We start from the raw sequence: 16,168 nt of genomic DNA on the forward strand, positions 1-16,168 counted from the left end.
ACCTGTCCTGGCATTGTCTGTTATCACCTGTCCTGTCATTGTCTGTTATCACCTGTCCTCTGTCATTGTCTGTTATCATCTGTCCTGTTGTTGTCTGTTATCACCTGTCCTCTGTCGTTGTCTGTTATCACCTGTCCTGTCATTGTCTGTTATCACCTGTCCTCTGTTGTTGTCTGTTATCACCTGTCCTCTGTCATTGTCTGTTATCATCTGTCCTGTCGTTGTCTGTTATCACCTGTCCTCTGTCATTGGCTGTTATCATCTGTCCTCTGTCGTTCTCTGTTATCACCTGTCCTGTCATTGTCTGTTATCACCTGTCCTCTGTTGTCTGTTATCACCTGTCCTCTGTCATTGTCTGTTATCATCTGTCCTGTCATTGTCTGTTATCACCTGTCCTCTGTCGTTGTCTGTTATCACCTGTCCTCTGTCATTGTCTGTTATCACCTGTCCTGTCGTTGTCTGTTATCTCCTGTCCTCTGTCATTGTCTGTTATCACCTGTCCTGTCGTTGTCTGTTATCTCCTGTCCTCTGTCATTGTCTGTTATCATCTGTCCTCTGTCGTTGTCTGTTATTACCTGTCCTCTGTCACTGTCTGTTATCACCTGTCCTGTCGTTGTCTGTTATTACCTGTCCTCCGTCATTGTCTGTTATCAACTCTCCTCTGTCGTTGTCTGTTATCACCTGTCCTGTCATTGTCTGCTATCACTTGTCCTGTTGTTGTCTGTTATCACCTGTCCTGTCATTGTCTGTTATCACCTGTCCTCTGTCATTGTCTGTTATCAACTGTCCTCTGTCGTTGTCTGTTATCACCTGTCCTGTCGTTTTCTGTTATCACCTGTCCTCTGTCACTGTCTGTTATCACCTGTCCTCTGTCACTGTCTGTTATCACCTGTCCTGTCATTGTCTGTTATCACCTGTCCTGTCATTGTCTGCTATCACCTGTCCTCTGTGACTGTCTGTTATCACCTGTCCTCTGTCATTGTCTGTTATCACCTGTCCTGTCATTGTCTGCTATCACTTGTCCTGTTGTTGTCTGTTATCACCTGTCCTGTCATTGTCTGTTATCACCTGTCCTCTGTCATTGTCTGTTATCACCTGTCCTCTGTCGTTGTCTGTTATCACCTGTCCTCTGTCATTGTCTGTTATCACCTGTCCTGTTGTTGTCTGTTATCACCTGTCCTGTCATTGTCTGTTATCACCTGTCCTCTGTCATTGTCTGTTATCACCTGTCCTGTTGTTGTCTGTTATCACCTGTCCTGTCATTGTCTGTTATCACCTGTCCTCTGTTGTTGTCTGTTATCACCTGTCCTGTCATTGTCTGTTATCACTTGTCCTGTCATTGTCTGTTATCACCTGTCCTCTGTTGTTGTCTGTTATCACCTGTCCTGTCGTTGTCTGTTATCACCTGTCCTCTGTCATTGTCTGTTATCACCTGTCCTGTCGTTGTCTGTTATCACCTGTCCTCTGTTGTTGTCTGTTATGACCTGTCCTGTCATTGTCTGTTATCACCTGTCCTGTTGTTATCTGTTATCACCTGTCCTCTGTCGTTGTCTGTTATCACCTGTCCTGTTGTTTTCTGTTATCACCTGTCCTCTGTCGTTGTCTGTTATTACCTGTCCTGTCGTTGTCTTTTATCACCTGTCCTGGCATTGTCTGTTATCACCTGTCCTGTCATTGTCTGTTATCACCTGTCCTGTCGTTGTCTGTTATCACCTGTCCTGTCGTTGTCTGTTATCACCTGTCCTCTGTCATTGTCTGTTATCATCTGTCCTGTCGTTGTCTGTTATCACCTGTCCTCTGTCGTTGTCTGTTATTACCTGTCCTGGCATTGTCTGTTATCACCTGTCCTGTCATTGTCTGTTATCACCTGTCCTCTGTCATTGTCTGTTATCACCTGTCCTGTTGTTTTCTGTTATCACCTGTCCTCTGTCGTTGTCTGTTATTACCTGTCCTGTCGTTGTCTTTTATCACCTGTCCTGGCATTGTCTGTTATCACCTGTCCTGTCATTGTCTGTTATCACCTGTCCTCTGTCATTGTCTGTTATCATCTGTCCTGTTGTTGTCTGTTATCACCTGTCCTCTGTCGTTGTCTGTTATCACCTGTCCTGTCATTGTCTGTTATCACCTGTCCTCTGTTGTTGTCTGTTATCACCTGTCCTCTGTCATTGTCTGTTATCATCTGTCCTGTCGTTGTCTGTTATCACCTGTCCTCTGTCATTGGCTGTTATCATCTGTCCTCTGTCGTTCTCTGTTATCACCTGTCCTGTCATTGTCTGTTATCACCTGTCCTCTGTTGTCTGTTATCACCTGTCCTCTGTCATTGTCTGTTATCATCTGTCCTGTCATTGTCTGTTATCACCTGTCCTCTGTCGTTGTCTGTTATCACCTGTCCTCTGTCATTGTCTGTTATCACCTGTCCTGTCGTTGTCTGTTATCTCCTGTCCTCTGTCATTGTCTGTTATCACCTGTCCTGTCGTTGTCTGTTATCTCCTGTCCTCTGTCATTGTCTGTTATCATCTGTCCTCTGTCGTTGTCTGTTATTACCTGTCCTCTGTCACTGTCTGTTATCACCTGTCCTGTCGTTGTCTGTTATTACCTGTCCTCCGTCATTGTCTGTTATCAACTCTCCTCTGTCGTTGTCTGTTATCACCTGTCCTGTCATTGTCTGCTATCACTTGTCCTGTTGTTGTCTGTTATCACCTGTCCTGTCATTGTCTGTTATCACCTGTCCTCTGTCATTGTCTGTTATCAACTGTCCTCTGTCGTTGTCTGTTATCACCTGTCCTGTCGTTTTCTGTTATCACCTGTCCTCTGTCACTGTCTGTTATCACCTGTCCTCTGTCACTGTCTGTTATCACCTGTCCTGTCATTGTCTGTTATCACCTGTCCTGTCATTGTCTGCTATCACCTGTCCTCTGTGACTGTCTGTTATCACCTGTCCTCTGTCATTGTCTGTTATCACCTGTCCTGTCATTGTCTGCTATCACTTGTCCTGTTGTTGTCTGTTATCACCTGTCCTGTCATTGTCTGTTATCACCTGTCCTCTGTCATTGTCTGTTATCACCTGTCCTCTGTCGTTGTCTGTTATCACCTGTCCTCTGTCACTGTCTGTTATCACCTGTCCTGTTGTTGTCTGTTATCACCTGTCCTGTCATTGTCTGTTATCACCTGTCCTCTGTCACTGTCTGTTATCACCTGTCCTCTGTCACTGTCTGTTATCTCCTGTACTGTTGTTTTCTGTTATCACCTGTCCTCTGTCATTGTCTGTTATCACCTGTCCTGTCATTGTCTGCTATCACTTGTCCTGTTGTTGTCTGTTATCACCTGCCCTGTCATTGTCTGTTATCACCTGTCCTGTCATTGTCTGCTATCACTTGTCTTGTTGTTGTCTATTATCACCTGTCCTGTCATTGTCTGTTATCACCTGTCCTCTGTCATTGTCTGTTATCACCTGTCCTGTCGTTTTCTGTTATCACCTGTCCTCTGTCATTGTCTGTTATCACCTGTCCTGTCATTGTCTGTTATCACCTGTCCTGTTGTTGTCTGTTATCAACTGTCCTCTGTCATTGTCTGTTATCACCTGTCCTGTCGTTTTCTGTTATCACCTGTCCTGTCATTGTCTGTTATCACCTGTCTTGTCATTGTCTGTTATCACCTGTCCTGTTGTTGTCTGTTATCACCTGTCCTCTGTCGTCTGTTATCACCTGTCCTCTGTGATTGTCTGTTATCATCTGTCCTCTGTCGCTGTCTGTTATCACCTGTCCTCTGTCATTGTCTGTTATCATCTGTCCTCTGTCGCTGTCTGTTATCACCTGTCCTCTGTCACTGTCTGTTATCACCTGTCCTGTCGTTGTCTGTTATCACCTGTCCTGTCATTGTCTGTTATCACCTGTCCTCTGTCGTTGTCTGTTATTACCTGTCCTCTGTCATTGTCTGTTATCATCTGTCCTGTCGTTGTCTGTTATCACCTGTCCTCTGTCGTTGTCTGTTATTACCTGTCCTGTCGTTGTCTGTTATCACCTGTCCTGTCATTGTCTGTTATCACCTGTCCTCTGTGATTGTCTGTTATCATCTGTCCTCTGTCGTTGTCTGTTATCACCTGTCCTCTGTCATTGTCTGTTATCATCTGTCCTCTGTCGTTCTCTGTTATCACCTGTCCTCTGTCACTGTCTGTTATCTCCTGTCCTGTCATTGTCTGCTATCACTTGTCCTGTTGTTGTCTGTTATCACCTGTCCTGTCATTGTCTGTTATCACCTGTCCTCTGTCACTGTCTGTTATCACCTGTCCTCTGTCACTGTCTGTTATCTCCTGTCCTGTTGTTTTCTGTTATCACCTGTCCTCTGTCATTGTCTGTCATCACCTGTCCTGTCATTGTCTGCTATCACTTGTCCTGTTGTTGTCTGTTATCACCTGTCCTGTCATTGTCTGTTATCACCTGTCCTCTGTCATTGTCTGTTATCAACTGTCCTCTGTCGTTGTCTGTTATCACCTGTCCTGTCATTGTCTGCTATCACCTGTCCTCTGTCACTGTCTGTTATCACCTGTCCTCTGTCATTGTCTGTTATCACCTATCCTGTCATTGTCTGCTATCACTTGTCCTGTTGTTGTCTGTTATCACCTGTCCTGTCATTGTCTGTTATCACCTGTCCTCTGTGATTGTCTGTTATCAACTGTCCTCTGTCGTTGTCTGTTATCACCTGTCCTGTCGTTTTCTGTTATCACCTGTCCTCTGTCACTGTCTGTTATCACCTGTCCTGTTGTTGTCTGTTATCACCTGTCCTGTCATTGTCTGTTATTACCTGTCCTCTGTCACTGTCTGTTATCACCTGTCCTCTGTCACTGTCTGTTATCTCCTGTCCTGTTGTTTTCTGTTATCACGTGTCCTCTGTCATTGTCTGTTATCACCTGTCCTGTCATTGTCTGCTATCACTTGTCCTGTTGTTGTCTGTTATCACCTGTCCTGTCATTGTCTGTTATCACCTGTCCTCTGTCATTGTCTGTTATCAACTGTCCTCTGTCGTTGTCTGTTATCACCTGTCCTGTCGTTTTCTGTTATCACCTGTCCTCTGTCATTGTCTGTTATCACCTGTCCTGTCATTGTCTGTTATCACCTGTCCTGTTGTTGTCTGTTATCAACTGTCCTCTGTCATTGTCTGTTATCACCTGTCCTGTCGTTTTCTGTTATCACCTGTCCTCTGTCATTGTCTGTTATCACCTGTCCTGTCATTGTCTGTTATCACCTGTCCTGTTGTTGTCTGTTATCACCTGTCCTCTGTCATTGTCTGTTATCACCTGTCCTGTCATTGTCTGTTATCACCTGTCCTGTTGTTGTCTGTTATCACCTGTCCTCTGTCATTGTCTGTTATCACCTGTCCTCTGTCATTGTCTGTTATCACCTGTCCTGTTGTTTTCTGTTATCACCTGTCCTCTGTCGTTGTCTGTTATTACCTGTCCTGTCGTTGTCTTTTATCACCTGTCCTGGCATTGTCTGTTATCACCTGTCCTGTCATTGTCTGTTATCAACTGCCCTCTGTCATTGTCTGTTATCACCTGTCCTGTCGTTGTCTGTTATCAACTGCCCTCTGTCATTGTCTGTTATCACCTGTCCTGTTGTTGTCTGTTATCACCTGTCCTGTCGTCTGTTATTACCTGTCCTCTGTCACTGTCTGTTATCACCTGTCCTGTCGTTGTCTGTTAATACCTGTCCTCCGTCATTGTCTGTTATCACCTGTCCTCTGTCATTGTCTGTTATCACCTGTCCTGTCATTGTCTGCTATCACCTGTCCTCTGTCACTGTCTGTTATCTCCTGTCCTGTCATTGTCTGCTATCACTTGTCCTGTTGTTGTCTGTTATCACCTGTCCTGTCATTGTCTGCTATCACCTGTCCTCTGTCACTGTCTGTTATCACCTGTCCTCTGTCATTGTCTGTTATCACCTGTCCTGTCATTGCCTGCTATCACTTGTCCTGTTGTTGTCTGTTATCACCTGTCCTGTCATTGTCTGTTATCACCTGTCCTCTGTCACTGTCTGTTATCACCTGTCTTGTTGTTGTCTGTTATCACCTGTCCTGTCATTGTCTGTTATCACCTGTCCTCTGTCACTGTCTGTTATCACCTGTCCTCTGTCACTGTCTGTTATCTCCTGTCCTGTTGTTTTCTGTTATCACCTGTCCTCTGTCATTGTCTGTTATCACCTGTCCTGTCATTGTCTGCTATCACTTGTCCTGTTGTTGTCTGTTATCACCTGTCCTGTCATTGTCTGTTATCACCTGTCCTCTGTCATTGTCTGTTATCAACTGTCCTCTGTCGTTGTCTGTTATCACCTGTCCTGTCGTTTTCTGTTATCACCTGTCCTCTGTCATTGTCTGTTATCACCTGTCCTGTCATTGTCTGTTATCACCTGTCCTGTTGTTGTCTTTTATCACCTGTCCTCTGTCATTGTCTGTTATCACCTGTCCTGTCGTTGTCTGTTATCAACTGCCCTCTGTCATTGTCTGTTATCAACTGCCCTCTGTCATTGTCTGTTATCACCTGTCCTGTCGTTGTCTGTTATTACCTGTCCTCTGTCATTGTCTGTTATCACCTGTCCTGTCGTTGTCTGTTATCACCTGTCCTCTGTCACTGTCTGTTATCACCTGTCCTCTGTCATTGTCTGTTATCTCCTGTCCTGTCATTGTCTGTTATCACCTGTCCTCTGTCATTGTCTGTTATCTCCTGTCCTGTCGTTGTCTGTTATCACCTGTCCTCTGTCACTGTCTGTTATCACCTGTCCTCTGTCACTGTCTGTTATCTCCTGTCCTGTTGTTTTCTGTTATCACCTGTCCTCTGTCATTGTCTGTTATCACCTGTCCTGTCATTGTCTGTTATCACCTGTCCTGTCATTGTCTGTTATCACCTGTCCTGTCATTGTCTGCTATCACTTGTCCTGTTGTTGTCTGTTATCACCTGTCCTGTCATTGTCTGTTATCACCTGTCCTCTGTCATTGTCTGTTATCACCTGTCCTGTCATTGTCTGTTATCACCTGTCCTGTCATTGTCTGTTATCACCTGTCCTCTGTTGGTGTCTGTTATCACCTGTCCTGTCTTTGTCTGTTATCACCTGTCCTGTCATTGTCTGTTATCACCTGTCCTGTTGTTGTCTGTTATCACCTGTCCTCTGTTACTGTCTGTTATCACCTGTCCTCTGTCATTGTCTGTTATCACCTGTCCTGTTGTTGTCTGTTATCACCTGTCCTCTGTCATTGTCTGTTATCACCTGTCCTGTCATTGTCTGCTATCACCTGTCCTCTGTCACTGTCTGTTATCTCCTGTCCTGTCATTGTCTGCTATCACTTGTCCTGTTGTTGTCTGTTATCACCTGTCCTGTCATTGTCTGGTATCACCTGTCCTCTGTCACTGTCTGTTATCACCTGTCCTCTGTCATTGTCTGTTATCACCTGTCCTGTCATTGCCTGCTATCACTTGTCCTGTTGTTGTCTGTTACCACCTGTCCTGTCATTGTCTGTTATCACCTGTCCTCTGCCATTGTCTGTTATCAACTGTCCTCTGTCGTTGTCTGTTATCACCTGTCCTGTCGTTTTCTGTTATCACCTGTCCTCTGTCACTGTCTGTTATCACCTGTCTTGTTGTTGTCTGTTATCACCTGTCCTGTCATTGTCTGTTATCACCTGTCCTCTGTCACTGTCTGTTATCACCTGTCCTCTGTCACTGTCTGTTATCTCCTGTCCTGTTGTTTTCTGTTATCACCTGTCCTCTGTCATTGTCTGTTATCACCTGTCCTGTCATTGTCTGCTATCACTTGTCCTGTTGTTGTCTGTTATCACCTGTCCTGTCATTGTCTGTTATCACCTGTCCTCTGTCATTGTCTGTTATCAACTGTCCTCTGTCGTTGTCTGTTATCACCTGTCCTGTCGTTTTCTGTTATCAACTGCCCTCTGTCATTGTCTGTTATCACCTGTCCTGTCATTGTCTGTTATCAACTGCCCTCTGTCATTGTCTGTTATCACCTGTCCTGTTGTTGTCTGTTATCACCTGTCCTGTCGTTGTCTGTTATTACCTGTCCTCTGTCACTGTCTGTTATCACCTGTCCTGTCGTTGTCTGTTATTACCTGTCCTCCGTCATTGTCTGTTATCACCTGTCCTCTGTCATTGTCTGTTATCACCTGTCCTGTCATTGTCTGCTATCACCTGTCCTCTGTCACTGTCATCTCCTGTCCTGTCATTGTCTGCTATCACTTGTCCTGTTGTTGTCTGTTATCACCTGTCCTGTCATTGTCTGTTATCACCTGTCCTCTGTCATTGTCTGTTATCACCTGTCCTGTCATTGCCTGCTATCACTTGTCCTGTTGTTGTCTGTTATCACCTGTCCTGTCATTGTCTGTTATCACCTGTCCTCTGTCATTGTCTGTTATCAACTGTCCTCTGTCGTTGTCTGTTATCACCTGTCCTGTCGTTTTCTGTTATCACCTGTCCTCTGTCACTGTCTGTTATCACCTGTCCTCTGTCACTGTCTGTTATCTCCTGTCCTGTTGTTTTCTGTTATCACCTGTCCTCTGTCATTGTCTGTTATCACCTGGCCTGTCATTGTCTGCTATCACTTGTCCTGTTGTTGTCTGTTATCACCTGTCCTGTCATTGTCTGTTATCACCTGTCCTCTGTCATTGTCTGTTATCAACTGTCCTCTGTCGTTGTCTGTTATCACCTGTCCTGTCGTTTTCTGTTATCACCTGTCCTCTGTCATTGTCTGTTATCACCTGTCCTGTCATTGTCTGTTATCACCTGTCCTGTTGTTGTCTGTTATCACCTGTCCTCTGTCATTGTCTGTTATCACCTGTCCTCTGTCATTGTCTGTTATCACCTGTCCTGTCATTGTCTGTTATTACCTGTCCTGTTGTTGTCTGTTATCACCTGTCCTGTCATTGTCTGTTATCATCTGCCCTCTGTCATTGTCTGTTATCAACTGCCCTCTGTCATTGTCTGTTATCTCCTGTCCTGTCGTTGTCTGTTATCACCTGTCCTCTGTCATTGTCTGTTACCACCTGTCCTGTCGTTGTCTGTTATCACCTGTCCTCTGTCACTGTCTGTTATCACCTGTCCTCTGTCATTGTCTGTTATCTCCTGTCCTGTCATTGTCTGCTATCACTTGTCCTGTTGTTTTCTGTTATCACCTGTCCTCTGTCATTGTCTGCTATCACCTGTCCTGTCATTGTCTGCTATCACTTGTCCTGTTGTTGTCTGTTATCACCTGTCCTGTTGTTGTCTGTTATCACCTGTCCTGTCATTGTCTGTTATCACCTGTCCTCTGTTGTTGTCTGTTATCACCTGTCCTGTCTTTGTTATCACCTGTCCTGTTGTTGTCTGTTATCACCTGTCCTGTTGTTGTCTGTTATCACCTGTCCTCTGTCACTGTCTGTTATCGCCTGTCCTGTCGTTGTCTGTTATTACCTGTCCTCCGTCATTGTCTGTTATCACCTGTCCTCTGTCATTGTCTGTTATCACCTTTCCTGTCATTGTCTGTTATCAACTGCCCTCTGTCATTGTCTGTTATCACCTGTCCTGTCATTGTCTGTTATCACCTGTCCTGTCGTTGTCTGTTATTACCTGTCCTCCGTCATTGTCTGTTGTCACCTGTCCTCTGTCATTGTCTGTTATCACCTGTCCTGTCATTGTCTGTTATCACCTGTCCTGTCATTGTCTGTTATCACCTGTCCTCTGTCATTGTCTGTTATCACCTGTCCTCTGTCATTGTCTGTTATTTCCTGTCCTGTCATTGTCTGTTATCACCTGTCCTCTGTCATTGTCTGTTATCACCTGTCCTGTCATTGTCTGCTATCACCAGTCCTCTGTCACTGTCTGTTATCTCCTGTCCTGTTGTTTTCTGTTATCACCTGTCCTCTGTCATTGTCTGTTATCACCTGTCCTGTCATTGTCTGCTATCACTTGTCCTGTTGTTGTCTGTTATCACCTGTCCTGTTGTTGTCTGTTTTCACCTGTCCTGTCATTGTCTGTTATCACCTGTCCTCTGTTGTTGTCTGTTATCACCTGTCCTGTCTTTGTCTGTTATCACTTGTCCTGTCACTGTCTGTTATCACCTGTCCTCTGTCATTGTCTGTTATCACCTGTCCTGTCATTGTCTGTTATCACCTGTCCTGCTGTCATTGTCTGTTATCACCTGTCCTGCTGTCATTGTCTGTTATCACCTGTCATTGTCTGTTATCACCTGTCCTGTCTTTGTCTGTTATCACTTGTCCTGTCACTGTCTGTTATCACCTGTCCTCTGTCATTGTCTGTTATCACCTGTCCTGTCATTGTCTGTTATCACCTGTCCTGCTGTCATTGTCTGTTATCACCTGTCCTGCTGTCATTGTCTGTTATCACCTGTCCTGTCATTGTCTGTTATCACCTGTCCTGTTGTCTGTTATCTCCTGTCCTCTGTCACTGTCTGTTATCACCTGTCCTGTCATTGTCTGTTATCACCTGTCCTCTATTGTTCATTGTTATTACCTTTCCTCTGTCATTGCTCCAACACCTGTCCTTGTATGTTGACACAGTACAGTCAGGAAACATCTCGTATCTTTCAGTCAGGAAACATCATGTATCTGGTACAGTATCTGGTACAGTCAGGAAACACCATGGATCTGGTACAGGAAACATCATGGATCTGGTACAGTATCTGGTACAGTCAGGAAACATCATGGATCTGGTACAGTATCTGGTACAGTCAGGAAACATCATGGATCTGGTACAGTCAGGAAACATCTTGGATCTGGTACAGTATCTAGTACAGTCAGGAAACAGGAAACATCATGGATCTGGTACAGTATCTGGTACAGTCAGGAAACATCATGGATCTGGTACAGTCAGGAAACATCATGGATCTGGTACAGTCAGGAAACATCATGGATCTGGTACAGTATCTGGTACAGTCAGGAAACATCATGGATCTGGTACAGTATCTGGTACAGTCAGGAAACAGGAAACATCATGGATCTGGTAGTCAGGAAACATCTTCAACAATCTGTGCAGTCATTATTTTGTTCCTTAAGTCGCATCTGAATAAACAAATAAACAAATAAAGCAGCTGTGTTACTGAAGCAATAAAGTAGAAACAATATATGTATATTTATATGTGTGTGTGTGTGTGTGTGTGTGTGTGTGTGGCCTCAGTGTCCCCATTCAGACCCTCTTTGATCCCAACCCAGAGGGGGGTGTGGTAGCAGTGGCCTTGACCCCTGATGCCCGTTACCTAGCAACACTGAGTGCTGGAAGTGTCCAGGTGAGATCTTCAGACCTTCTGTTTCTTCCTCTCCTACCTTTTCTTCTTTTGCTTCTTCTGACCTTAACACAGTATTCATTCATTTTGTATGCCCTGACCTTAACAAAGTCATCATTCATTTTGTATGCCCTGACCTTAACAAAGAATTCATTCATTTTGTATGCCCTGACCTTAACAAAGTATTCATTCATTTTGTATGCCCAGACCTTAACGAAGTTTTCATTCATTTTGTATGCCCAGACCTTAACAAAGTAATCATTCATTTTGTATGCCCTGACCTTAACAAAGTATTCATTCATTTTGTATGCCCTGTCCTTAACAAAGTAATCATTCATTTTGTATGCCCTGTCCTTAACAAAGTTTTCATTCATTTTGTATGCCCTGTCCTAAACAAAGTAATCATTTATTTTGTATGCCCCGACCTTAACAAAATAATCATTCATTTTGTATGTCCTGTCCTTATCAAAGTTTTCATTCATTTTGTATGCCCTGACCTAAAAAAAGTTTTCATTCATTTTGTATGCCCTGACCTTAACAAAGTCATCATTCATTTTGTATGCCCTGACCTTAACAAAGTATTCATTCATTTTGTATGCCCTGACCTTAACAAAGTATTCATTCATTTTGTATGCCCTGACCTTAACAAAGTAATCATTCATTTTGTATGCCCTGACCTTAACAAAGTATTCATTTATTTTGTATGCCCTGACCTTAACAAAGTTTTCATTCATTTTGTATGCCCTGACCTTAACAAAGTCATCATTCATTTTGTATGCCCTGACCTTAACAAAGTATTCATTTATTTTGTATGTCCTGTCCTTATCAAAGTTTTCATTCATTTTGTATGCCCTGACCTTAACTGACATGGCTGAACAATACATTGAACAAACTGCTCCAGAACTCAGTGATTTCATCTAAAAGGACTTTTCAAAACAGACTTCATGAAAAGAGAGGACTGTGCACTGACCATATCCAGACAGACAGACGCAGGCTAGGCAGTGACCATGTCCAGACAGACAGACAAACGCAGGCTAGGCAGTGACCATGTCCAGACAGACAGACAGACAGACAAACACAGGCTAGGCAGTGACCATGTCCAGACAGACAGACAGACAGACAAACGCAGGTTAGGCAGTGACCATGTCCAGACAGACAGACAGACAGACGCATGCTAGGCAGTGACCATGTCCAGACAGACAGACAGACAGACGCATGCTAGGCAGTGACCATGTCCAGACAGACAGACAGACAGAAAAACACAGGCTGGGCAGTGACCATGTCCAGACAGACAGACAGACAGACAAACGCAGGTTAGGCAGTGACCATGTCCAGACAGACAGACGCAGACTGGGCAGTGACCAAGAGAGCTGTGTGGCAGGTGCTGGCCATTTGGGACTGGACCATTGACGGAGAGACACCAATCTGTTCAGCAGACCTCCAGCCATCCTATGGCGTTCAGAACTACATCCACTTCAACTCGGAGGACATCCACCACCTGGTCACCAACAGTGACTCTCAGGTCCTCTTCTTCAACTGGGTACGTGTCTGTTTTTGTCACCTCACTGCTGTGTGTTGTCATGGTGATGACGGACCTCACTGCTGTGTGTTGTCATGGTGATGACTGACCTCACTGCTGTGTGTTGTCATGGTGGTGACTGACCTCACTGCTGTGTGTTGTCATGGTGGTGACTGACCTCACTGCTGTGTGTTGTCATGGTGGTGACTGACCTCACTGCTGTGTGTTGTCATGGTGATGACGGACCTCACTGCTGTGTGTTGTCATGGTGGTGACTGACCTCACTGCTGTGTGTTGTCATGGTGGTGACTGACCTCACTGCTGTGTGTTGTCATGATGATGACTGACCTCACTGCTGTGTGTTGTCATGGTGGTGACTGACCTCACTGCTGTGTGTTGTCATGATGATGACTGACCTCACTGCTGTGTGTTGTCATGGTGGTGACTGACCTCACTGCTGTGTGTTGTCATGGTGGTGACTGACCTCACTGCTGTGTGTTGTCATGGTGGTGACTGACCTCACTGCTGTGTGTTGTCATGGTGGTGACTGACCTCACTGCTGTGTGTTGTCATGATGGTGACTGACCTCACTGCTGTGTGTTGTCATGGTGGTGACTGACCTCACTGCTGTGTGTTGTCATGGTGGTGACTGACCTCACTGCTGTGTGTTGTCATGATGATGACTGACCTCACTGCTGTGTGTTGTCATGATGATGACTGACCTCACTGCTGTGTGTTGTCATGATGATGACTGACCTCACTGCTGTGTGTTGTCATGGTGGTGACTGACCTCACTGCTGTGTGTTGTCATGGTGGTGACTGACCTCACTGCTGTGTGTTGTCATGGTGGTGACTGACCTCACTGCTGTGTGTTGTCATGGTGGTGACTGACCTCACTGCTGTGTGTTGTCATGATGACTGACCTCACTGCTGTGTGTTGTCATGGTGGTGACTGACCTCACTGCTGTGTGTTGTCATGATGGTGACTGACCTCACTGCTGTGTGTTGTCATGGTGGTGACTGACCTCACTGCTGTGTCTCCTGGATACATGTACATTGTTTAAAGTTGTCTCCTGGCTTCATGTTGTACATTGTTTAAAGTTGTCTCCTGGCTACATGTTGTACATTGTTTAAAGTTGTCTCCTGGCTACATGTTGTACATTGTTTAAAGTTGTCTCCTGGCTATATGTTGTACATTGTTTAAAGTTGTCTCCTGGCTATATGTTGTACATTGTTTAAAGTTGTCTCCTGGCTACACGTTGTACATTGTTTAAAGTTGTCTCCTGGTTATATGTTGTACATTGTTTAAAGTTGTCTCCTGGCTACATGTTGTACATTGTTTAAAGTTGTCTCCTGGCTATATGTTGTACATTGTTTAAAGTTGTCTCCTGGCTACATGTTGTACATTGTTTAAAGTTGTCTCCTGGCTACATGTTGTACATTGTTTAAAGTTGTCTCCTGGCTATATGTTGTACATTGTTTAAAGTTGTCTCCTGGCTACATGTGTCTCCTGGCTAAAGTTGTCTCCTGGCTACATGTTATACACTGCTTAAAGTTGTCTCCTGGCTACATGTTGTACATTGTTTAAAGTTGTTTCCTGGCTACATGTTGTTCATTGTTTAAAGTTGTCTCCTGGCTATATGTTGTACATTGTTTAAAGTTGTCTCCTGGTTACATGTTGTACATTGTTTAAAGTTGTTTCCTGGCTATATGTTGTACATTGTTTAAAGTTGTCTCCTGGCTATATGTTGTACATTGTTTAAAGTTGTCTCCTGGCTACATGTTGTACATTGTTTAAAGTTGTCTCCTGGCTATATGTTGTACATTGTTTAAAGTTGTCTCCTGGCTACATGTGTCTCCTGGCTACATGTTGTTCATTGTTTAAAGTTGTCTCCTGGCTACATGTTATACATTGTTTAAAGTTGTCTCCCGGCTACATGTACATTGTTTAATGTTGAACTTTGTTTCAAATTGTCTCCTTGCTGCACATGGTATAAAGTTGTCTTATGATCACAGGTTTATGTTGTTTAATGTTGTCTGATGGTGACATGTTGTACCTTGTTGGTTACAGGAGGAACGTATAATCCGTTACTATGCCCCGCCTCTGACAGACGATGACTTCAACAAGCCGGTGGGGCGTTACTCCCAGTCCATCTACAACAGCAACAGTTCCCGCGCCCTCACTGCCACATCCATCGGCAACCTGGTTGTCTGGGACAACAACAAGCCCCTCACTAAAGGTGACCTCACTTCACATGTCATGCTGCTGCTCTGTGCGTGTGTGTGTGAGAGAGAGAGTTTCTGCTTGTGACAGCACATATATATTGACATTGGTGTGTGTCTTGGTTTGTGTGTGTTTGTGTGTGTGTGTGAACACTTGTCTGTAATGAGTTACGTGAACAATGCAAGCAAGGTGATGCATGGGTGTATGAAAAAATTGTAAGCATGTATTTGACAGTGGTGTATGTTTACATCTGAAAATGATACATATCAGTGTGTGTGATCGATGTACACAATTGATAAGTATATGTGATCTGTGTACACATTGATGAGGATAAGTGTATGTGCATTTAATCTATGTACACATTTGATAAGGATATATGTTAATGTATATGATCTATGTTCACATTTTTATAAGGATATGTCAGTGTATATAATCTATGTACACATTTGATAAGAGGTGTATGTACTACGAGGGTCATTCAATAAATAAGGTGAATTTTTCGGTATAAGGACTTCGAATACAGATAAAAGCTTACTCTTTTTTTTCTTTTTTTTTTGTTTTACTTCTTTTTCACATGGATTTAATTTGTTTTGCAGATTAAAAAAACTTTGAGAGTTTTGGCGATTAACAAAGATGGCCGACCAAGAAGCATGCTCCAGGATTGAACAGCGGTCAGTTATCAAGTTTTTGGTTGCTGAAGGGTGCAAACCAGTTGAAATTCATAGGAGAATGTCAACTGTGTATGGTGCCACATGTTTCAGCCGAAAAAATGTCTACAAGTGGGCTAAATTATTTAAAGAAGGACGGAGCAGTGTTGAGGATGAAGACAGGCCTGGAAGGCCTACAGAAGTGAGGTCTCCTGAGGTGATCGAATCAGTCAATGACCTCATTCAGTCTGACAGAAGGGTGACAGTGGATGACATTGCAAGGACTTTGAGCTTATCTGTTGGGACAGCACACAAAATTGTCTATGATGACCTTGGCTACTCGAAGGTCAGCTGCCGGTGGGTGCCAAAGATGCTTACTCCAGAGCACAAACAGAGGAGGGTCGAGTTGTCCCAGCAGTGTCTCTGCCGCTATGAGAAGGATGGTGATGAGTTTCTGAAGAAGGTGGTCACATGTGACGAGACATGGGTTTGGCACTATGAGCCT

The 16,168-nt window shown here is 44.2% G+C and overlaps 1 protein-coding gene across 1 annotated transcript in view; it reads left to right on the top strand.

Annotated features, from left to right (window-relative positions):
• LOC143288286 (cilia- and flagella-associated protein 251-like) overlaps window positions 1–16,168 on the top strand; it is a 128,393-nt gene that overhangs the window by 47,046 nt on the left and 65,179 nt on the right. The window contains 3 exon segments of the mRNA XM_076596633.1: window positions 11,168–11,276; window positions 12,655–12,813; window positions 14,864–15,032. Coding sequence (XP_076452748.1) covers window positions 11,168–11,276; window positions 12,655–12,813; window positions 14,864–15,032 — 437 coding nt within the window.

This window comes from Babylonia areolata, chromosome 12, assembly GCF_041734735.1.
Source record: "Babylonia areolata isolate BAREFJ2019XMU chromosome 12, ASM4173473v1, whole genome shotgun sequence".
Lineage (NCBI taxonomy): Eukaryota > Metazoa > Mollusca > Gastropoda > Neogastropoda > Buccinidae > Babylonia > Babylonia areolata.